Source organism: Condylura cristata, unplaced genomic scaffold (genome assembly GCF_000260355.1).
Source record: "Condylura cristata isolate star-nosed mole 26May11 unplaced genomic scaffold, ConCri1.0 scaffold00056, whole genome shotgun sequence".
NCBI classification, from domain to species: Eukaryota; Metazoa; Chordata; class Mammalia; order Eulipotyphla; family Talpidae; genus Condylura; species Condylura cristata.
In genome coordinates, this window is record NW_004567157.1 from 153,324 (window position 1) to 178,546 (window position 25,223).

A 25,223-nucleotide genomic window follows, 5' to 3' on the forward strand; every position below is an offset into this window, starting at 1 on the left:
TCACCAGCAGTCTTTCTAATCTTCTAATCACCTTCAACTGGCATTTTAACAACCCATGTGAAGCTCCTAAGAAGAAAATACTGTCAGGAAAGAGGCTTCCAGCAGCAGCAAGTTTCTACATGGACTACAGATCATCCCTGTTAAATACTGAGGAAGACTATTCTACCCAAAAGCACTATCCAGCTCTACCCAACTAAACCTTCTCTGGCTAAATCTGTTCCCAAAGCAAGGAAGAAAGATGCCAAGAAAACTTCTTTCTTGCCCTCCCTCCAAAGGGGTTTAGGGCCTGAGACCATGTTCACAGCTAACTCCTAGGTGGCTGAGATACAGCCTGCGATTGTTGATTCATATAAGCAAGCAGTATGTAAGTAAGGAGCAAGAAGAAAAAGGGTGTAAACAGAGCCAGCCAAGGGTACACCATCTCCAGGTACGTGCTTATGCCCCATCAGCCCCTCAAGGGAAATACAAAAAACCCTCTCCTTTAACCTACAGGTTTAACAGCAAAGTAAGCCAAATTCACAAAATACAAGATCACTTGAAAGCTGAATGCTAGGCATGTGGCAATCTCCCTCACTAGAAATTCCTCCCTTTCACTCCACCCAAGTCCACATCACCTAGTACACCCCATCCAAGGGCAACACAGACATAAGTGACTCAGACAGAGGAAGAGGAGGAGAGAAGGAGCTTAGCAATTTAAGACTCCACCAAAAGCAATTTCATAGCCTTAAGGAATGGTATGTTATGGGGGAAGGGGTAGAGGAAGTCAAATCTCATTTGCATTCAGTTTTAATTTGTTTCTTGGTCTTCCCCTTCCCTGCTGGAACAATTAACAATCCAAGGGTCTCTTTTTCTTCCTGGAGTCACCATGACCCAAATTAACCAGCAATTGCAGGCTAGACTCCAAGGTCCCACCCAAAACACTCAATCAACAGTTGTCTCTCCAAGCCTTGATACCCAAAGCAAACTCTATGGCTAACTTCAAATAGTTACTGCTCTCCGTTCCATCATGCTCTTTCCAAGATCCCTTTACAAACCTCCCAAAGACTAGGTACAAATGTTCAGAATGTCAGAAAAAGTCAATGTTCTCATTTTACACATATGAAAATTAAAGTCCATTAAAGTGACATGCCTAAGACCACATAGACAGAGACTAAAAAACTAGTATCTTGAGGCCCTCCCTGGTGGCGCAGCTGGTTAAAACACAGCACTGAGAATCTAAAGCCGCTTCCGCATGAGTTCGATCCCCACCTGCCCTGGAGGTGACCACATGGCATGGCAGACCTCTCCTGACACGCCCGCTGCTCCCCTCAGCAGTGTACTTCGTCGATCTGCCTGTTCTGCTCCCCACTGTCTCTGGTGAGGCCTCTCGCCGCCCCTGAGCCTCTGGCATGTACCCCAGTTCTGTATGCACAAATAAATAAATCTTAAAAAAAAAAACTAGTATCTTGATTCAGCTCACTAGTCTTTTCATTTTCATTTTACAATTTGTACTTTAAAAAATAAAATAAAAATCCAGACTTTGCCACATGCCTTGCTGTATCAAAAGCTCAGTACTTCTTACCCAGGTCTAGGCAGCTAAACACTGAGGGTGAGATGCAGGTAGACGGGAAACTGGACACAATTTACTTAAGAAAGCAAGAATGCTAGGTATACACAAGGCACACACAAAGAACTTACCAAGTTCTTACCAAGACTTTACCTATGCCAAAAAGAATAGTTTTAGATGCTGAAATTCTCAGATTTCCCCTTCCCAGCACACCCTGAGACTTTTCAGGCCAAGCAAGACTAACTACTACTAGACTATCAGAGATCTAGGTAAGAAATTAGACGGGGGTAACCAGGCAGGATCGAGAGCAGGGAGAGATGAGAAAGCAGGTTGGAAAAATAACAGCCATTCCAGAATTCCTTTTTTCTTTTTTCCTCTCCCACTCCCCACCTTCCCCTAACAGTAAGACTTAGCTTTTGCTCTAAATAAGCCCAAAACAAGAAGAAAAAAAGCTTGTAAGTATATAAACTTGAGGGAAGTGTTCCCTGTGTCAAAGGAGAACAGGGGACCAGTTGCAGTACTGAAAGGCATTTAAGGGAGAAAATAGCCAAATAAGGCAGATTTGACTGGTTAGGGAATCATCAGGAAAAGTTCCAGAAGCTGACGTCGCAGGGAGGAAGCCTTTAGTCATTGGTTTCCTCTGGTAACTGGCCTAAGGCCAGGAAGCATACTCCCAACTTTAGGAAATGCCCAAACTATGGCAGAAAGAAAGGCAACCAAGCTAGATTTTCCTCAGATCTGGCCAGAGCAGCTGTGCAATTACCAGCAGAAAGGTGTAGTATAACCCTGAAGCAAAATGGCAGATGTTCTCACCAACCATATCTCAAGCACTGCCATGAGGAGTAAGGAACCTGGTAAAGAGGATTTGTTCTACTCCATTTACATGTTTCTGATATAGCTAAAGTTTTCATTTTAGAGGAAACAAAATTTAAAGACAAAAAGGTGAAATGACATGAGAACTTGTTTGAATTTAATCACCCTCCCAAGAACATCTATAAGAATGTTTGGTCAGAAGTTCAGCTCACTTAAAACCCTCGAAGATGGCAAAGATTTGCGTAATTTAACCAAGGATACACAAATTGGCTGTTACCTTGACTCCCACCCTCCAACTTCATACCATCACAGATCAGTCAATTCCAGTTAAAGATTACAAAAGTAAGAGCCTCTAAGTGCACAATATCTAACTTTTAGGCTGAGATTTCTGAAAAAGAACTAGGGGGGTAGTAGGTGGGTCAGATTAGACCAAGGCATCAAGATCAAGAACATTATCTAAACATATTTCACAGGAAAAAAAATAAATCTTGGTATTTATGAGAAGCTAGTAAGGAAGAGAGGTATACCTTGTCCCCCTCCTAGGCCCTGTCACCTCCCAAATACATGCTCAAAAAGGACTTCTTTTTTAAAAATATTTATGCATACAGAACTGGGTACAGGCCAGAGGTGCTTCACAGTGCTGCACTTTAGCCCACTACGCCACCAAGGAGGACCTCAAAAATGATTTCTTAGAAGATAATACTTTGTTTTGTATGACCAAATACCCAAATCTCAACATTTCTCTAATTAGGCCCTGATTGGCCACACAATCCCCATGAGGTAAAAGAGTCCAACATTCTTTTTTTTTTTTAAGTATTTATTTATTCATACAGAACTGCGGGGGGCAGTGAGAGGATTCACCAAAGACAGAGTCGGGAGCAGAACAGGCAGAATTGACAAAGTACACTGCTGAGGTCCGCTGTGCCATGTGGATCACCTCCAGTGCCAGGGATTGAACTCGCACTGAGGTGGCTGCAGCTAGCTTGCAGTGCTGTGTCCTAACCTGTTGCACCACCAGGGAGGGCCTAGAATACTTCCAACCTTCTAAAATTACCAATCATAGGAGCTACCTGGCAAAACATTACTACTAAGCAAGCATAGTTGCAAGTCACCGCACCTGTGGCCTAACAGCTAAATCAACACTTAACACCTTATGCTACAATAAACCTATTGAAAGGAGCACCAAAGATAATAAACAACAAAAAAGGAGCATCAAATCAGATTCTGTCATCAGACAGGCAAACATCTGTGCTTTGAAAGTCACCCAAAAGGTCCTTTCTCCAAATTCAAGGCCCAGATGCTGCAGCTGGTCCCCAACCAGAAAATGCTCCAACCTATGACAACATACTAAGAAACCCTCCCTTCATTTGCATCCTTTTCCACAAACTGAAAACTATTTTCAGACTGTTACCTTGAAGAAATTAATCACTAAACTCTAATCCTTTAATTAATTCATATGAAATGTGAAGGAAGAAGCCTTTCACATACCTATTGTGCAAAAAGTCTTTCAGGGCCCTCCCTGGTGGCGCAGTGGGTTAAAGCACAGCACTAAAAAGCTTAAGCCACTTCCACATGAGTTCGATCTCCGCCTGCCCCGGAGGAGATCCACATGGAGAGGCAGACCCCTCCTGACCCACCCGCTGCTCCCCTCAGCAGTGTACTTTGTCAGTCGGCCTGTTCTGCTCCCCACTCTGTCTCTGGTGAATCCTTTCACCCTCCGCATCTCTGGCCTGTACCCCAGTTCTGTATGAATAAATAAATAAATCTTTAAAAAAAAAAGTCTTTCAGTTAATTGACCCAATTCTGGAAAACCCAGATTACAATCTCCTCCCAACGAACCCTTTCAGGTTTGCCAACTGAGAGAGAGGAATGGTGACTCTAACTGACCCTAGAAAGAGCAACCTGATCTAGGCTCAGGTGTACTTCTGTGTGGTTCCCCTTGAAACTATCAGCACTTCAATCGTTCCTTCATATTAGTCAAACTCACTTTCAAGGGATCACTGTCCGAGGGCAAGCTGGTTTACCCAACCACATCACTCTCCCACCCAGAACAACCACTGACTTCGTGTGTACATACACTTCAAGACCGTGTTCATGCCACAGTTAACTTTCTTCTTCTCGAAATCTATTGAAAATGCTATGTGAAGTATAATTTGTACTCAACAATGTTTTAAAGTATATTAGTCCTAAATCTCAAATTAAAAGGTATATCTATAAAGGCAGCAACTGCATCTTCCATTCATTTTAGTTGTATTCCCTGTAATACAGTAAAAAAAAATTTAGTCACATGCCTTCTTTTTTACCCATCCTACCTAGCACAGGGTTGGACATATAGAATTCCAAAAATAAATAGATAGTATTTGCATAGTACTTAGTATATGTTAGGATCCATAATTTTCTAAGATCTTTATATGAATTGCCTCATTTAATCCTCACAACAACACTCCCCATTATTATCTTCACTTTACAGTTCAGGGAAATGAGGCACAGAAACTAATCAAAGTCTAAGAAGTCTGGTTCCAAACTCTGTTCTTTTGACCACTATCCTATGCTCTATTCTATGAAGTCCTAAAAAAAAAAAAAAATCAACCACTATCCTATGCTCTATTCTATGAAGTCCTAAAAAAAAAATCATTTGAACTAACAACTAGCTACCTGAACTTGGGTTGGCCTACAAGCTATCTGAGGTTGAGTTTTGACGGTTGAAGCCATACTGGAGTGTGCATTCAAATGGTTGCTACAGCAGCAAATACTGTCACAAATTGGAAAGGAAATTACTATAATGTTCTCTTAACTCAAGGGACAGGTCAAACTGGAGCACTGAGTCAGAATACAAAAGAGGTCAGAGTTCAAAATTTTAAATGAAAAAGGAAAGATGGGTAATTTTCATGAGGGGTGGCAGGAAGAGAGAAAAAAAAAGTCACTCTAAGGCCCCAAAAGAACTGAGTCACCCACTGACTGAAACCTGCTAGAGCAGAAGCTATTTAGGGGAACTCCACTGCAGCCATCTTGTTAATGCAATCAACAGAGTCAGTTCCCTGGAAGTCTGTCATCCACCCAAGAGAGGCAAGACCAGTCAGTGAAAGACCACTAACTTTGATTTGGGAAAGCCAAGTTCTCTTTTCAATACTGTTACCAACTTTATGAGATCTCAGATATACTGGCTGACACCTCTATCTATGAATATAGAAAAGAAATAACTCTACACCATAAAGTCTTTAAGGATATCAGAGTCTAGTCTCAGGTAGTAAACATGACTAGTCTCTACCTCCCTTGAGCGCACATATCTACCATCCACCACCCTTTGCAGTTAAAGTAGAACACTCACCTTCCTGTGAAGTGTTACAAGGAAATCTGCAAGGCACAGTCAGAGTCTGAACCATCTCCATATAAAGTAACTTCTGGGTTCAATTCTCCATGCTCAGAGGGATTTACTCGACAATGATCAAGTCACCCCCAGCACATAGGGAAGAAAACACTGAGCACCCTGCAGGGAGTGCCATTTAGAAGGCAGACATTCAAACTCCCCCTACACTGGGGACTAGGCAAATTGGATTTTAGCCCCAGCCCTATTACCAACTCACTCAAATCACTTTCCTTCTCTAGACTTTGGTTTCTCCATCTAAAACAAAGTTTAAAATGTTTAAGTACAACTCAATTTCTCTGTGGTTCAAAACACTCTGCTGAGAAACCTAGATTATTCATAACGATCTGCTAAAAGGAAGCTTAAATCAGAAATCTCTGGATCATCCTAAACACATCCTAAACATTTGTACACTTAGCCCTCAGCTCACTGGTGGTAAATAGTTTAAGAGGTTGTTTATGCCTACCAGCTCCTCAATGTCTACCAATATTGCTAACTATCATACTCAGGATGTTAAAATTAAATATGAAACACAACCTGGTAGATTCTTGGTCTTTTAATAGAACTACAAGTTGTCTAGATAGCCAGGCAGTGAGATGGGAGTAAAATCTATTAAGTTTTCAGTGTTTCTGATTCTCTTCGCTCAACCCAGAGTCTTCTCAATTTAGTCTCATTGGGTCTCTTTCTTATTTCTCTATAAGGAGTAACATAGCCCTTTCCCTTCTACAGACTCAAGAAAGAATGACTAATAACATTCATGCCAGTGTTCTCCTCAGAGCTACTAATGAAACAAAATTCCTGAAGTAGAAACTCTCCACTATGAAAGCAGTACCCAGGCAGGAACAACACTCCAGAGGTGTGGGGGACAAGATACATTTTAGCAAGTTCATACAACTTTGTGATCCTGTCATAGCCTAGTAGCTGCCTGGCCCATAGAAGAAATTAAAATTTTGAAAAATGTCTGAAGGGATAAACTTAACAATGGAAAGCTTGAGGCTGAACCACCAAGGCTCTCAAAGAGCATCAGTACTAGAAGGCTCTATAGTGCCTCATAACAAGCTGGAGAGTTCACTCATAACAAGCTGGAGAGACTGATGGCCCCAATAAAGAACTTACCTACCCACTTCATTTGTATCACTTTTCTTGTATGAAAAGAGAAATTCCAGCTAATGTTACTTCCCATTTCCCAGCACTCACCACCCACCCGGCAAATCAAAGAAGTCCTGAACTAACCCTCCAACTGACTGCTCCTGGACCACAAATCAGAACCTGGAATTGCAAAGTTTTTCAGCTCTATCAAGCATGAAATGTGAGGAATGATGAACAGCAAAGTCAGTCAATCATGGTAAGACCACCTCCCTCCTTCACTTGATCAACAGACTGTCCCAAAGAAGACTACCTTTGTACTCTAATTTGGGGGCAGAATAGGCTGGGGTAGTAGGAGAAAAGATCGTGAATAGGGCAATATGTAGTTTAGCTGACTACAGTTGTAGCTTTGAAAGATCAGAAATAGGCTGTTCAAAACCTATAATGTAATGATGCCAGATTCTGACAACTTTAGCTTTCCCCTTGGAAGAACTTGAGTTTAGAAATTTCAGTAGGGTGGACTTCCACTGAAAGGGACCTAAACAGAATTGCCATGCAACCCCACTAAAACAGAGTTCAAAATAAATATAGTTGTCATCTCATTTTATTCAGAGAACTAGATTTGGAGTCAGAGAGATAAACCAGATGACTAGATGTCCCTACCAGATCCACCATTTAATAAAACTCTCCTGAGGGGAGGAAGAGAAAGGAGAGAATAATACACATAAAACAAACTATTGGTACAAGTAACTAAAAAATAGAGAATTAGCGAACCAGTGGTTAATACCAGATGTGTCACCCACTCACAGAACAAGTACCTCTCCTACTCCTCCAAGGATCTCACGAAAGCCCTCCTGCCCCACCAGTCCCTATCTCTCTTAAGAGGAATATTCAAGTCTAAAGAAAATATCTAAAATGATTCCTGCTGTCTTTAGCACTACACTTTCTGTAGAACCAAAGAAATAGAGATGCAAAAACAAAGTCAGCCTCTCTCACATAATCTCCATTTCTGATCCCTTGTTCCATGCTGAAGTCTGTAGGAAGGGCTGGCTCAAGGGTTAAAAGATTGAGACTCTACCTCCTATTCACCAAGTACCATTTTAGTGCCACTTGAGTGGCTCAAGCAATGTTAGGAATGGCAGGAGCATAAAGAGTCCACATAGCCCCTGTTAAAGTTTAGCTGACTAAAGAACTAGAAGCCTTCAAATACTTTAAGGAGCTGGGCTCTACATCTGCTCACATGGATGAGCACTAATGACCTCTTGTCACCTTTCCCTTTAAAATTGTTGAGCTAGGTCTAAAACCCTGGAAAACTGAAGTTTTATCAAGACTGAACTTCTTGGGGCCTCCCTGGTGGCACAAGGAGTTACACCACAGCACTATGAACCTATGAACAGCCATTGCAGCACAAGTTTGACCCCCTGCCAGGGAGCTGACCCACATGGCACAGAACACCTCTCTTGACCCACCCACTGTTCTCCACAGCAGTGTATTTCAGTCAACCTGCCTGTTCTACTCCCCACTCTGTCTCTAGTGCATCCTCTCACACCAGCCCCTCTGGCCTATACCCCAGTTCTTGTATGCATGCATGCATAAATAAGTAAATGAACAAAATGAATAAATGAACAAACCTTAATTATGAGGACCTAGATTCAAGTCCTAGCTTTGCTTCTGACATGCTGCATCTTTCTAGTTCAGTCTCTCCCTCCCTATATGTAGGTCTGTTTCCCCATCTACACAATGGGAGGGGTTGCACCTGAAAAGTTGGGAGGAGCTTTTTCAAGTCTAACAAATTAAATCTCAAAAACACTGTGAAAATTCAAAAATCATCTCTTGGATTCTTTTTAGGGAATCCAAGAGAGTCTTAAAGCTTTTGTAGTCTAAAAAAAGTTCAAGAGTGTGAGGATAGGAAAAAATACTTTTTTGTTGTTGTTAGAAACTGTCTTATGTCATCAGAAAGTATAATTGGCAGTTTATAAGCTTCTCCATTCTGGTTACTAAAACAGACTCAGGAAACTAACAAGCAGAAGCAGAATCCAATAACTGGAAAAAGGGAGGGGGGTGTGGCTAGGGCAATTGAGATTTTTCTACTACCCTTCCCTATATGCAATAATCCAGAAATAGCCTAAAGCACATAGTGAAGGAGTGAAGAATAGGGAATTTCCCCCCTTTGTTAAAGTTACTAGTCTGTATGCAGTGACCTAGGGAGTGCCCCAGAAGCCTATCAGGATGAAGAATGAGAAAACTAACAGCAGTCACCTTGTAACACCTCTAGCTCTCACTGGAAGACAAAACAAATACCAACATTGCTTATTTGCCCAAATTATTGACTTCTTTTTAATCTAAAGATCAGTAAGTACAGGGGGTAATTTGTTTTAGCCAAGAGAGAGGAAAAAACTTCAAAAACTCAGTCACTGAAAGCCTATGTCTTTTCCTGTAGGTTTAAATCTCCTCCTCCTCCGCCTCTGGGGGGCTGGATGGGAGGGAATGGGAGGAGTTAGTCTCTAAAATCCTCTTCAAGTTAAGATTCCAAGATACCAGACATAGTTGTTTCTCCTAAAAGTTGACCATAACTTTAGCCAAACTGGACAAGTCTCCAAAGCATGCAGTCTTATCAAAATTCAACCCTCACCTTCTAAGTTTCAGTCAATTTCCATAAAAATGCCTTCAGTCTTCAGATACCTTCTGTACCCTTGGTCTGATCTCAAACAGCTTATAAAGGTTTCCTTTGCCACCTTTAACTGAGATGGAATAGTAAAGGCAACTTTGAGACAACTTGCAGGCCCATTTAAAGGTGAGGTTATCTTTAAATCAGGATGAGAGATGCCATGAGAAGAGAGGTCATGAGTCAGAGTCAAGTCTATTCCGAGACTTGTCCATCTATTTAGGCAAATTCACACCTAAAGAAGAGTTCAGGCATCAACTGCATAAAGATAAAACCAAAAAAAAAAAAGAGGCTCCTATAGGAATATTTATAATCTTGCATGTTGGCAGAGACAGTGAGTTTTTTCCCTCTCTTTTCAAAACCATTGTCTCTCACTTTGTATGAAGGAAAGGGTGCCTGGAAAAGCCCTTTGCCATGAAACCACAAACAAGTTTAAAGAGGTAGTAGAAGCACATACTTGTTGAAAATTTGGTATTTCTTAAGGACAAGGGTCCTGGAAAGGCAAGAATGAGTTGGTAATAAGGCCAGAATACAGCATAATGAAAGCTCAAGCACACCCAAAGAACTGGGACCCTCAGAGCCTCTGATCCCAGGGTCTCTCAACCCTTCAAGGATACTAGTCACTATCTCAGCTCTATAAGGTTCAGGCAGTTTTATAGAAAACACTGGAAAGCCTAGGCCAGCCCAGTATGTTGCTTGGCCTAATGGACTCAAGCCAGGGCCGTCTTCAGGCCTTCCTTAGGAGGGACTACTCCAGTGACCATTTGGCATGACTTGCACAAAATCAAGCAGAACTCATTATTGAGGCACCACCCCGCCCTCCTGAGTATCTGGAGCCCCCTAGACCCCACTCCTATGAAGTTTCTGTGTTTCTCCTAACATCCAGTGGGTGAAGACCAGATCTCAGAAACTACCACCACTCTCTAGAAAGGTGTGGACCCACAGGAGAATCCACAGCTCACAGAACAGTCCAGAGGGGACAAGGGTAGACAGCCATTAAGTAACAGAGAGGACAGGGATTTGGCCAGTGAAAAGGAGTTAGAAATAAATCTCTCCTTTAGAGATGGGGCACACTTCTCCTCAGACTAGTATCTAGTAAAGTGTTAGCCCTCCTGGGCAAAAATACAAGGAGCCTCTATGAGTCCCTCAACAACTAACTCTCTATTCCCTTCCTTGAAGAAAAGAGCTGGAGCTCTCAGCCTGGGGCGACTGTGGGAAAGGTAAGTGGGGGTGAAGGATCCACCCTGCGCTGCTCTCAGCTTTCCTTGCTTCTCAGTTTCCTTCACCCCTTCTAAACAGTAGCAACCTTGCCCCCAAAAGGCGCCAGCTTCTGGGGTAGGGGAAGTGTTCGCAAGAGCCCTCTCCTCAGCACCCACTGGCCCATATAGGGCAAGAGGAGAGACCTCGAGCCCCCAAAAAACCTTCCCTACAGTCGCATCCCAAAAGCAGGGAAATGTAATCTGAGAAGACCGGCCCCTCCCGGTCCACACTTCAAGGGAACAATCCCTTCACCCGCCGAGGGCGCGCCGGTCCAGGATGTGCTCTGGTCTCCCCACCACGGGCCTTCGCTGAGGACGCGGCGTCCCAGGTGAACCAGCGGGAGACTGGCCAAGTCCCCAGACTTCTGCTAGGGACGGCAGGGGCCAGCTGGACCCCCTAAGGCTTGCGGCGCCCACCCTAGCACTCACCGTCTTGGGCATGGTGGTGGCAAAGTCGACCGAGTTGGCGAAGTTTGGTTGGGAGCTGTTCGGCGGCGCTGAGCACGCAATACACAGAGATCGGACTCTGGCAGCTGGGGGTCGGACTGGGTGTCTCGCAAGCGTCGGAGCGACTGCTCTGCTTCCTGCTAACGGGCCACGACTCCACAAACCCCACCCAGGAAAGAGCCGCCCCCGTCGCGCCGCCCGCTTCTTTATGTGGCCGAGCTTCCGCGCCGCTCCCGCCCTCGCACCGCCTCCTTGCGGCTTGCGCCTCTCTGGGCCCCGCCCAGTCCGGCCCAACCACTGCAACCACGTGGGGTCTAGGCTGGGCCCCGAAGTCCCACCCTCTACTTGGGCCCACCCTGCCTAGCTTCTAATCCCTTCAAGACCCTTAGGTTTCTGCGGCCTGGCTGGCAGGTCCCACTCCCAAGCAGTGCTGGATCCTGGGTTGCACCTTGGTTATGAATAAACAGTTCCTGACTGAGACTTTCCACTGATGGAGATCTCACTGCCTTTCAGGACACCAGGTTCCCTCTCGAGACAAATCTGATACTCAAAGTTCTTCCTGTGTGTATCTGAACATCTTTCTCCATGGCTTTCTGCCCTTGAGCCTCATTTCTGTTCTCTGGAACAACACAAATCTGATGTCCCTGACAACTCCTCCAAGGTCACCACCCTGAAACTTCCCTTGGCTAAAATCCCTCAGCTGTCCAACACTTAATCCATTCTTTTCTTCTGGGCTTCCCCACACTTACTCAATCCTCATTTTCTATAGTAGACTCCTTTTCTCCATATCTATCCTCTACTAATTTTCCTTCCTTCAAATCCCAGTGTCTGCTTTCTCAAATCCTTTAGCCCCTCCCCAAAACATTCAATGACTAATTTATCTCTCTGATAAATTAGATGCACCCCCAGTCTGCCCTTGGTTTGTGTCTGTCAGCTCCGTTTCTACTTGTTGTCACTGTCAGAGAATCTCAGAACATCAGTGTTTTTAGACTGTAGCAGTTATCTGGTTAAGTATGAGTTTTAGTTTGAAAGGGGGTTGGCGATACTGCTTTTTTATTCTATCTGGCAACTATAAGTAGAGACATGATGTGAGTATCCTTTTTGAGGTAGGGCACACTGAGCATGGAAAGCCAAATAAAGAGAGTAGAAGGGGACGGTACACCCTACCTAGCTACCTACCAAAACACCTAGTAGTAGTTTTCCAATTATTCTCTGTGAGCACTGTGTTCCACTTTGGTAAGTCCCTTCCCTCTCTGAGTTTGTTTCCTCTTCTGTAACAAAAAAGGATTGGATTTCTGGGTTACCAAGGTCCTTTCCCAATTTGATATTATAAAATGATAAGAGAGGGAGGTAGACATTCTAGGGTAAGAACATGTCTAGATGGACTGTAAAAGATGGACCTTGCATTCTCACTCAAGAATCAGCAGCACAATTCCTTGTTCCCCTGCATTCTCAACTCTACAATGACAGTGAGTCACTGTGTTTTGGTTTTTCTCACTGCCTCCAAGATTCGTTGTTGCTAGGTTTCCAATCAACTGTCTCTCCCTTTTTAGGCACAAAGTCTAGTTCCAGACCCCTGTGAGTTCTAGAAGAAGGTGCATGAGGGGAATCAGTGAATTCCTTGAATGTGTATGAAAACAATGGCAATGGCATATTCAAAGTATATGATTGGCAACCATTGCATTCCCTGATTTGGGGAGTGTGTTGTTCCCCAGATCCCAGGCCAACATCACCCCAACACACATACACAAAAGAGAGTTGGTTAGGGCATGTCAAGCAACTGAATGCAATTATTAAATGGAGAAAGGGCCACATTAGTCCAAGCAGGGGAGGGATGTTCAGCAGTTGTGAAAGCTAGAAAGAGGGCCTGGGAAAGTAAGAGATCACATGGGGAGAAGATTGGGAAATAGAAGGAAAACATAAACTTTTAGAGACTCTTTAATCCAGCCCCCACTGAGGTCAAAGGAAGCAAGCATGGGATAGAAGAAAGGACTTAATCGAGGTTGGGCAACCATTATGGAGTTTGGATTCAGGAGGTAATAGAGAAGACAAAGAACTCCATTAAAGCTGTTGCAGTAACACTAGCAAGAAATTTTAACAGTAGGTGCCCCACCCATTTCACAGACATGAACTGGTTATAGTAATTTTGGTCAAATAGTTAGACATTGCTTGAAGATTAGACTTGAAACTTTCTAGCTAGGAAGGATACAAATCCCCTGTGTCCAGAATAAAGCAATCAACTGAGGTGTTCTCTTATTCTTCAAGATGGGATGGAAAGGAAAACACAACTTTGTTGCTTCTTTGTAAAATACTTAATGCATATATCTGCATTATATGTATCTGATCTCCCCCAACCCACTCTATTTTCTATCATGATACTGTGTAAATTAAGAATTAGTTCAATATTTCTGGAGCCTGAGTAATCTTCACATTTAGGTTTAGATATGATGAAGCTTATGACAGTATTTGCAGTGAAAAAAACATGGATGGAAATAAAGGCTAAATATCCCCACATGTGTTGGTTATCCTGAGTAATTGGAGATGTAGGAGTTATAGAGACACTTGGATTTTTAGAAGAGCTTGATTTAGAGAGTTCAAGGAGAGACAAAACATTTACTCATCTAGCAATCAAGTTAGGTGAAGGTCAGTATGAGCAAAGAGGGTTACAGAAACATTCTGGAGCTGGAATCCAAGGAAGTTTTGAACAACTGAATCAGTGGTTAGAAGATTTGGCCTTGATTTTAGTCTCACACATAAGGTAAAAAATCTCAGGGTTCATAGAGGATTCCCAGGATTGCTTCATAGCAGCAACAAGTCTAAATGGCGCAATTAAAGGAAAGGCAAGCAAAATACTGATTTATATGAAAACCTATGGAAACAGATGAGATTGGACTTGCAATAAAGAATATGTGTGTTCTAAATGGCATTCCTCCTTCAGAGGACACAGTGGTATAGGAGAGGCATTATCAGAGAGGAACTAAATAGGAAACAGTCTTGAATCTCAGGGATAGATTTGAAAAGAAGCACCCCTCCCCTAATAAATCAGTAGATAGTAGCAGTTGAAAGGTTTTCATCACTCAGAACTTTCTAAGGGCTGGGTTTTACTTCAAAATTGCTAGGAAGTCCTCCCTTACATCTAAATTAAATCTTCACTCAGGACAATAATCTTGATGAAGCTTTTGGGAAGAATTAACCGAGCCTCTGAGATAACCCTTCTCTTCTCCATTTATATAAGAGAAAAGTGTGGCAGAGGGATGTGGATTAATATTAGCTTGAAGCCACACATTCCAAGACATACAGTCCAAAACATACATTCTCTCTTCCTTCCCAAGGTCAATAGCCTAAGCATGTGGCTAGCTGTGTCCTTTGTCCAAACAAGAGAATAAGTAAAATAGACTGATGTCTTCCCAAAGAGAAGAGATTTTCATGGTACAAAACTGTAGCAAGAGGGGAATCTTACGTTCAGTCTTTAACCCACTTCTTAGAAACAAAAGCTTTGCATTGGATGTAAAGACAAAAGATAACATTGAGTCACCTATCATATGCTGAGCAGTAGAGAAGCCATTTCATTGTCTAACTTCATGTAACTGTCACAAGGACCTATAGAAGTAGAAATGAGAATATTAAGGCTCTGAAGAGTGAAATGATTTGTCTAAAAGTCAGTTTGATGTTATTGTTACAGGAATTTGGATCCAGGGCATGTGTATGCAATAAGAGGAGGGAGTGAAAAGAACAGCATGGAGATGTTTGGACAGGTGGCCTTCAAGGTACTTTCCAGTCCTAAATGACTGCATAGTGGAAGCTGCTGGTCTCAGAGAAGCCTGGACCACAGAGACCTTCTCTCAACCCAAGCAAACCAAAAGAATGTGACACATGCCAGCAGTAACAGCAACTCATTGGAGTACAATTTCTTTCCCATATAATCAGTGAATCTATTCCTAGTCCCTTTGTAAACATTGGAAAGTGGGGTTTCCACAAGTGTCATGCTGCAAGTCAGTGGCAGTCTACACACCACAATTGAGACCAGATCTAGATATTCCATCCTTTTTCCTGTGTCCTCTCCACAGTGTTCCACTAGATTGCACTGTTGCCACAGAGCGTGTGCCATTAGGTGTTTACAGAATGTGACTTTTGTTTTCCCCAGAGGAAAAATGAAAGCTACTACTGGCAACTAAGGGTCAGGCATAGTACACATCATTATTTTTTTATACACATTATTACATTTTATTTGGCATAGCAAACTTTTGGTACAGGTATCAAACCCTTACGTGATAGAAAATGACATTAAGGCTTTGAGGAGAGAAGTGCCTTAACCAGAAGTTGCATAGTCTGTTGATGGGACAGGGATTTTGCCCTGGTCTTATGAGTCCAAAGTCAACCTTTTTCCCACCAATTTGACAGTCTTGAGCCCAAGGAAGGAGAGGCATTTTTAAGATTGTGTCACCCCTGCACCTCTGAGGTCAGACTAGACAGCTCAGGATAAAGGTAATATGGTATCTTGCCAATATCAAGTGCCTGAGAATATTTATTATTAATCATGCTAATGGACACAGAAGGAAGAGTTTCTCTGGCTGCCTTTTCCCCCAATAAAGCTGGAAACATTTCAAGAGTATCCCCAGCCAGCCAATGTTAATGTCTTTTCAGAATATGAAATTAGTCCTGCAGAGAGGGTCTCCCAGTGGAGTCACTTTCCTGTGTCCCTGCCCCCAGTGATTAGTGAGCAGAGGCCATGTGTGTTCTGTGCACCTGTGGGACCCACCCCCTGAGCATAACCCCTTGGTAGTCAAATTCGACATACCCATATAAAAACTAGTCATGTGTCCACCTTGTCCATAACTCCAGCATAACCACATGGCTTGTAGGGTGCTGGATTGTATGTGGGGTTCTGCAATGTTTACATGCCCTCTTCCTCCTCAGGGGCTCTCTTTCCTGACAGCTCTGCATCTTTTGGTGGTTTTGCTATAAACACCACCCTGTGTTTGCACTATATTGTCATCTTTAACTCTCCACTGCCAGACCTCTGCCATCTGGTAACCAAGCCAGGCTCTGTCTCTGTCCTTAACAGATTCTTTCTTACTCGACTCTTTCTCTCTCGACTACCAGTGTGCTAAGTCATCCCTCGCCAGCTCTCCTTTGTCTCCCTGTCTCCAGGCCACTCTGGCCCAGCCATCCTCTACACTGGTACCATGGTGACCTGCAGAAATGTAACCTTCACTTGTGCTCAAGTTTACAGGGGACCCCTCTGCCCAACACACACATAACCTTGCAGCCTTCTCTTCTTCTCACATCTCCTCAGCACAGCCCTTCCCCTCAAACCAGGCTCCTCTGACTACACATACACAGCACAGCTGTGCTAGCTCTTGTCGCTGCAAAATACCCTTCCTTCATCTCTCCTGCCCTCTTTGTGCTCTCTGCCTCCCCTCAACTCCTTCAGTGGCTGACATCCAAAATGTTCATCTGACCTCCCTCCCACATCCTGCTTTGTCTTGTCAGCTGCTGCTTTTTTTTTCCTTTTTTCACCATTTTAGGCTGGGTTGTAGCTTTTTCCAGAAAGTGATCCCACTTTGTATTCCATTCAGAAGAAGCCCAGCACACTTCAAAGCATGTCTTTGGGACTCAGGACAGATTATTCAGGTAGGCCAAAGGAACAGAGGGATCTGCTAATCTTCTGTCCACTTTTTGTAGTCTCAATAACTTGTATATGTTCACATTCTCTAAGGGTAAGGCCCAAGTTAATGTTATGTTACCTCATGTTCTTCTGTCATGTGACAAGACCAAATGAACAGAACATCATTTTCCTATCTTTTTTTCCTTCTACTCCTCCACCCCCACATAACCCTCTCTCTCTCTCTCTCTCTCTCTCTCTCTCTGTGTGTGTGTGTGTGTGTGTGTGTGTGTGACAGAGAGAGAGAGCTCTGCTACCTGTATACCTTAAAAAAGCATTATATTTTGCACAGAGAGGTATTTACAAGGACATTGATAGTAATACTATAGTAATTTAATAATTGAGGGAAACAACCATAATATCCATCACCACAGAGCTGATTATACATAGTAGGCTATGTACAAGAAGATGCTGTTCAGCCTTTTAAAAGCATGAACTGTCATGAAAGGAGATTTTTCTTTTTTAATGGACTAAGAAGTCACAGAACAATATGAACAGTATGATACCATTTGTGAATTAAAATATCCATGGATTATACATAAGTAAGTTCACTCAAAATGGGAAATATATACAATAAACTGACACCAGTTATCATCTCCGGCAAAGGTTCTGTGATTGAGAAGGGGAATAAAGGGAGATTATATACATATATAGATATTTATAGATATATAGATGTATATATATTTTTCCTACTACTCCTCCATCCCCACATAACCCTCTTTCTCTCTCTCTCTCTCTCTCTCTCTCTCTCTCTCTCTGTGTGTGTGTGTGTGTGTATGTATGTGTGTGTGTGTGACAGAGAGAGCTCTCTCTGTATATTATAGATGCATATATATATTTATTATATACATATATATATTTATTTCTTAAAGGTTTGTTTATTTATGCATACAGAACTAGAGTACCTGCCAGAGGCGCAGGGGCAGTGAGAGGATTCACCACAGACAGAGTGGGGAGTAGAACAGGAAGATTGATGAAGTACACTGCTGAGGGGTGTGGCAGGCAAAACAGGAAAGGTCTGTTGTGCCACGTGGGTCACCTCCGGGGCAGGGATCGAACATGCACCTCTGTTGCTGTGGCCAGCTTCACAGTACTGCACTTCTGTCCACTGCGCCACCAGGGAGGAACCTATATATATATATATATATATATACACACACACACATATATGTATATATTAATTAATCTGAATTACTTTTATAATTATATAAAATTGTTTTTAAAAGAGAAATGAATAAGAGGAAGAATAACAAGAAAAGTAGGGAGAAGAGAACAAAGGAGGAAAGGAATAAACTTGGAGAGAATGTAATTGGATTTGGCAACAAGAGTTCAAGAGTTCATCATTTGGGCAACAAACCCAAACGATGGTAGAACAAAAAAGTAGAGTAAATGTAAAGTTTTTGTTTGAATCCAGTCCAAATAGTTAACCTCATGAGAAAAAAGATGGGAAAAATGACCTCATAGCAGCATGGCTAAAAACACCTCTGATGTTTTACTTAATAGTAACACTGAGTTGTAGCTTCCAGGAGAGTTAATTCAAACCTAAAATCCTAATGTCTAAAAGGAAAGGGATAGTTCTGCCTTCTTATCTGGTTAGACCACATTTGAAGCCTCTATTTTGAGGTTGGGAGACCTGAACATTGAAGTATAGAAGACTAAGCTAGCTAAGGAAGGAGCTGTGAGGCTCAGGACTCATAAGAGAGAGTTGATGGACATGAAGTTGTTTGGCATTGAGAAAATTTATGGGAACATTGTTTATGGGTACCTTAAGAAAGAAGGAGTAGAGGAGTTCTGTATGGCCTCAAGCTGCAGAGGTGGGAGAAAATTATAACTGGATGAAATATTTTTATGGCCACATCTGTCTAAAACTGGAGTCACTATAAGAGTACTGGAGACAAAGATTAGAGGTTTGTGAGCAAAGGTTGGATGACTCTTCACCCTGAGGTTTGAAGAGATTACTAAAGGCCTGAAGTTCATGAAACCAACATCTTAAAAAAAAAAAACTCAAGTGAAAGTGAAAACAGAGCCACTTTCAAATCATTATCTCATTCACTCCTAAAACAGCTTAGCTTAGTTTATAGTTTTCTCCCAGCTCTGCAGCTTGAGGCCATACAGAACTCCTCTACTCCTTCTTTCTTAAGGTATAAAGTATAAGATATAGTATAAGGTATAAGGTATAAGATAAAGTAAACATAAATTCTTATTTGACAGATAAGTTAACTGTGGTTCAAAGAAATAAGGTCACTTAGCCATCATAGACTATAAGATTAGAATGTAAGTCATTCAATATTATTATCCATTGTATTCATTCAGGACATGTGTGTGTGTGTGTGTGTGTGTGTGTGTGTGTGTGTGTGTACACTTACTATAGACCTGAAAAGACAGAAGTCCTTACTGTTAAGTAGTTCACTGCCTGATGGGAGAGAGGAACATATTATGGAAATAATACGTTCTTTCCACCACTCTCCAAATATTCAGTGTTGAAATACAGGTATTAAAGACCTCATCTCATCAGAACTAATTAAAATTCACTGACACAGCACAGGGAGTTCCCATTTTAAGTGCTTTGAAAAAATAGCTCAAAGTTGAATGGACAAGGTACAGAAAGGAGGGTGACTCAGGGGACTGAACAGAGCTATCCCCCTATTATTGAGGCCTCTGTAAGGACACTACACAATACCTGTTAGAAATCTGTAGGCTTTATCAATGTATATATGAACATATGCATATACAGCAAGATTGCTGCATGATTTCCTTGTATGTGTATGAGAGAGAAAATTCTACTTGGAATGTAACAGGAGATAGTATAAAGAATGCTGAATTTGAAACCAAAATACCTGGTTTTAGTCTCAGTTTTGACATTTGCTAGTTTGATAATTTAGGCAAATCAGCTAAATAATCCAAGCCTCAGTTTTCTCCTTTGGAAAAATTGAGGTAATAATAATTGATACCTCCAAAGATTGTTGTCAGGATATTGACAACCAATGTTGAATATGTGAAATATTTTGCAAACTGTAAAGTGCTTGTGGGCCTTCCTGGTGACACGGGGGTTAAAGTCTCAGTGTTATCAAACTATCACCAGCCACTGCAGCATGAGTTTGATCCTCACCACAGAGATGACTCACTTGGCACAGAAGACCTCTCCTGTCTTACTAGCTACTCCTCTCAGCAGTGTATTTCAGTCAATCCACCTGTTTTGTTCCCAGCTGTCTCTGGTGAATCCTCTCAGCCCCACACCTCTGGCCTATACCCTAGTTCTTGTATGCGTTAGTAAATTCTAAAAAATCTTCAAAAAAAAAAAACCTGTAAAGTGCTTGCATATGGAAAAATCTATGTGTATTTGGGGTGAAAGTGTAGGTTTCAGTGTCTTTCTAGATCCAAATATACCTGTTTGGCTATATACTCCCATGTTTGCCTATTTGTATGCTCATTTGCATGCATATGTGTATTTTCATTACTAATATGCAGTAGTCCCCTCCTCATACCACTCAACTTTCTAAAACACTTTTTTTCTCATTCCTTAACCACTAGTTCCAGAGCAGCAAACATTTTTTTTTAATCTGAAACATGCATGTCTCAACCATCCCTAACTATATTCTGAGATCTCATCTCCTCTTCTCACCCCACCAAAAACATTTTGCTTATGTTCAACCTCCAACCCAGCTAAATGCATACACACAGGTAAGCATCCATGTGTAAAAATATTTGAGAGGAAAGAGAAACCTATGTTTAGCATATAAAACACTGATAGCTAGACTAATAACTGTCTAATCCCACTTTTTCCAAGTCCTCGTGAAAGTCTTAAGGATAAATGAAAACAGAAAACAGATTCCTAGAATATCTTCTTTCTCACTGAAGAGATTTGATGAGATCTGGGGACACCTATGCCTGCACTCAACAAGGCTGTGTTCAATTTGAACTTAAAGAGCAGGAAGCCTGATAGTGAGAAGCCAGATGAGTTCAAGTCTGGCATCTCTCAGGGCTTCCTCAAGCTGGGGATGAACTGAGACGTTATGACACAGTGGGAGGAAACATCACCATGGCCAAGGAAATTAAAGTTAGTGAAGGTCGGAAAGTTATTATAATCTTCGTTCTCATCCTCAACTGAAGTCTTTCCAAAAATTCCGAGTCCAGCTGGTGCAGGAGCTTAAGTTCCCACTGAGTGTGGTCTTCATTGCTTGGAGAATTCTGCCTTCACTAATTCAAACAATTTGTACAAAAAAATAAGCAAAAGTGCCCCCAGGAGCAGCACTCTGACAGCCAAGCACACCACCATCCTGGAGAACTAAAGAATTTTTCACTACAAGAGTGAAATCTTGGGCAAGAGACTACATGAAGTAAAGGTCCTTTTGGATAAAGCACAGCAGGACAACATGTACTATAAGGTTGAAAACTTTTTTGATGTCTATAAGATCATAAGCAAGGATGTTAACTTTGAATTCCCAGAGTTTCAGTTGCAAACAAATGACCAAATAAAACACCATTTATCATTTAAAAAAATCCTAGAATATTCCACATTTAATACCGTTTAATTACATACAGGTCTCCTTTTTTTTTTAAGATTTATTTATTTATTCGTACAGAACTGGGGTACAGGCCAGAGATGCGGAGGGTGAGAGGATTCACCAGAGACAGAGTGGGGCACAGAACAGGCAGATCGACGAAGTACACTGCTTAGGGGAGCAGCGGGCGGGTCAGGAGAGGTCTGCCTCGCCATGTGGATCTCCTCTGGGGCAGGCAGGGATCAAACTCATGCGGAAGTGGCTTAAACTTCTTTGTGCTGTGCTTTAACCCGCTGTGCCACCAGGGAGGGCCCCAGGTCTCCATTTTAAATGTGATGGTACTAAGGTCAGGAGAAAGAAATGGACTTGCTCTGGAAAAAACCCAATTCTCCTTATTCCCAAGCCAATGTTCTTTCAATTGTGTCCTCAGATTCAAGATTGATAAGGATCAAGCAAGTTAGTAAAAAAAGAGGAATGGTCCTATAGTTCTGCTACTTTGGGGACAGCTTTGAAAATAGAAGCTGAGGCCCTCCCTGGTGGCGCAGCGGGTTAAAGCACAGCACTAAGAAGCTAAAGCCACTTCCGCATGAGTTAGATCCCCGCCTGCCCCAGAGGTGGCAGACCATGGCGTGGCAGACCTATCCTGACCCGCCCGCTGCTCCCCTCAGCAGTGTACTTCGTCGATCTGCCTGTTCTGCTCCCCACTCTGTCTCTGGTGACTCCTCTCACCCTCCGCATCTCTGGCCTGTACCCCAGTTCTGTATGAATAAATAAATAAATAAATAAATAGAAGCTGAGAGGTGAGTCATTCTTAGGAAGGGGAATGGTACAGAGGCTGTCTAGTGTGTCCCTCTGCTGAGAGTAAACCTGAACAGAGTACCTACCATAGTACAGGGCAGGATCTGAGACCAAGGAAAAATGTGGGCTTCTCTTGTCCAGTGATTGATCTGGAAACTGGGAACATTTTATTTCTCCTATAACATGGGTTCCAGATCTCCATCTCCTTGCATTCTTTTCTCATCTTCCAGATGCTTCCCTACATTCAGACCTCCTGATTGATGACCCTTGCCATAGGAATGAGACTATCCTGGTTTCCTGAGCAAAGATTTATGTCTGGATCTACCCTGAGCTGCAAATGTACCAGATCTCTGGTGTTCCGCATTCTGGTTGTGCCTGCCTGGATAAGCATGCCTGGATCAGCATGGTTAGTCTAGAGGGCTGCTTCCCTTCCCTAAGGACTATGACTTCATAGACTATATGAAGAATGGATTGCAGACAATGAAATGCCTTCACCTTATCACATTTACTCATTTATCATCTCATTTGTTTCTGCAAAATATTATGCTCCTATCTAAGCTTTTCCACTCTTTTGGCAAGACTTGAACTACTTATACTTCCCATAAAATGCCAAACTTTTTCCCACTTTAGGGTCTTTGCAGATGCTGTTCCTCCTACCTGGTATCTTTCCAGAATACTTTTCTCCTGACTAATTTCATGGCTATCTTCTTCCCTTCATTTAGGTCTCAGCTTAAATGTAACTCCTTTTCTTGTCCATTTTTTCAAACATAGAATTTCCTTCCTCCTCCATCTCCAAAATAGGTTTATTCTCATTTTCAGAGATCTGTTTCCTTCAAAGCATTTATTATATATTTACTAGTTTATGATAACCTATTTTATCTTGTTTAGTTAGCATTTACTGAAGTTGGCAGAATAACAGAATAATGCCTCACAGGAGGTCCACACCTTACCCCCCAGAACCTACAATACATGAACAACGAGGAATTAAGGTTCCATATGAAATTAAGTTTACTAATCTGTTGATCTTGACATGGGGAGATTAGCCTAAATTATACAGCTGGGTAAAATATCATCACAAGTATTCTTATGAGAGGAAGATTGGAAGAAAAAAAGTATGAGGGCATGAGGATAAGTCAGAGTGATTTGATGATTCAACCTGCTTTGAAGATGGAAGAAGGGGCCATGGAGTACAGTCTCAAGAAACTGGGAAAGGCAAGAGAATGTATTTTAGATTTATGATCACCAGAAATATAAAAGATTAAATCTGTGTTGCTTTAAGCCATTAGTTTTGTAGTTATAGTGACCATAGAAAACTATAGTCCTCATTTGACCATAATTTTGATGAGGTCAGGAACTATGCTCTGCTCATCATCATAGCCCCAGCAAGCACTACAGTGTCCTGACTCCGAATAGGACCTCAGTTAATATTGGCTGGTTTGGATAAATGCATAAATACTGGGTATAACTTAAACATCTTTTCAGTGTAGGTTGGACTCCCATCTAAAAATTTACCCCCAAAGAGGCTAATGCCTTCCAAGCCAATATTTGGTATAGAAGAGAGGATGAAAATACATACATCTTTTATTTCTAAGAAAGGAGGATTGTGGATTCTTTATTAGCCACCACACAGCAATTACATACTTGCTTTTTCACATATAGTCGCACACACATGTTGATTATCACCCAAGGACATTTTCTGGAGTACTTACTCTATGCCAAGGGTATAGCTTGGAACATGCTCATATGTTATGATGGTGGTAGTGAAGAGCTTTCTCTACATATTTCATATCTCATCTCACTTATTCCTTTCTCTGGAAAGATAGAAAATCCTAGCCTTTAATTTTATGTAGTCCCAGCTGATTATCCTTCCCTTCACTATCCTTGCTTTGGGTGATGTATCTCTAAAGATGTTACTGAGGTGTATACCATGTAATGTTTCATCAATATTTTCATCAAGATATTTTATGGTTTGGGGTCTTATATATAGTGATTTAACCCATTTCGAGTTGTTTATTGTGTATTGTGTGAGGTAGTAATCTAGCTTAATTTTTTTTTTTTTGGCATGTAGCAGCCCAGTTCTCCCAGCACCATATGTTGAACAAACTTTCTCTGTTCCATTGTCAAAAATTTTTCAAAAAAACTTTCTTTGCTCCTTTGTCAAAAATTAGCTGTCCATTAAACTGTGGGTTTATATCTGGGTTTTCTATTCAGTTCCATAGGTTTGTATATCTGTTCTTGTTTCAGTATCATGTAGTTTTGACTATTATGGCTTTGTAGTATAGTTGGAAGTCTGGGAGTGTGATACCTCTGTTGTTTTTTATTTTAGTGAGGAGAATTTTGTTTATTTGAGGTTTTCTGTGTTTCCATGTGAATCTCATCAATATTTGTTCTACTTCTTTGAAGAATGTCATTGAGATTTTATTGGAATATTGTTAAATCTGTAAATCACTTTTGGTAGGATGGCCATTTTAATGATGTTAATTCTTCCAATCCGTGTGCTGGCAATGTCTTTCCATTTCTTCTTTGTATTTTCTTGTATTTCTTTTAATGGCATTTTATAATTTTGTCTTTTACCTCTTTTGTTAGGTTTATATTTGGGTTTTTTGCTTCAATTGTAAAGGGGATTTTTTTTATTGCAATTTTGATTGGTTGTTTTTGTATAAGAAGCCTACTGACTTTTGTGTATGATTATATATCCTGCTAATTTGCTAAACTAATTAGTTGTTTTGACTAGTTCTTCTATGGAGTGTTTTGGACTTTCCATGTAAATTATCATATCTTCTGCAAATAGTGATAGTTTTAATTCTTCCCCTATTTGCAGTCCTGTTTCATTGCTCTGGCTAGAATTTTCAGTATTATGTTGACGAGCAGTGGTGATAGTGAACATCCTTGTCTTGTTCCTGATCTTAAAGGAAAGGCTTTTAGCTTTTCTCTATTGAGTATAATATTGGCTGTGGGTTTGTCATATATGGCTTTTATCATGTTGAGGTATGTTCCTTCTATATCAAGAATTTCAAGGGCTTTCAACATAAATGGATGCTGAACTTTGTCAAATGCCTTCTCTGTATCTATTGATAA

General features: G+C 41.6%; 1 protein-coding gene across 1 annotated transcript in view; it reads right to left on the reverse strand.

Annotated features, from left to right (window-relative positions):
• The window catches only part of MSN (moesin), a 57,551-nt gene extending 46,183 nt beyond the window's left edge, over positions 1–11,368 (reverse strand). Inside the window, exon 1 of the mRNA XM_004695171.2 lies at positions 11,163–11,368. Within this exon, the coding sequence (XP_004695228.1) occupies positions 11,163–11,174 (12 nt within the window). The 5' untranslated portion in view covers positions 11,175–11,368. The remainder of the gene's footprint in view (positions 1–11,162) is intronic.
• Positions 11,369–25,223: the final 13,855 nt, after the last annotated feature.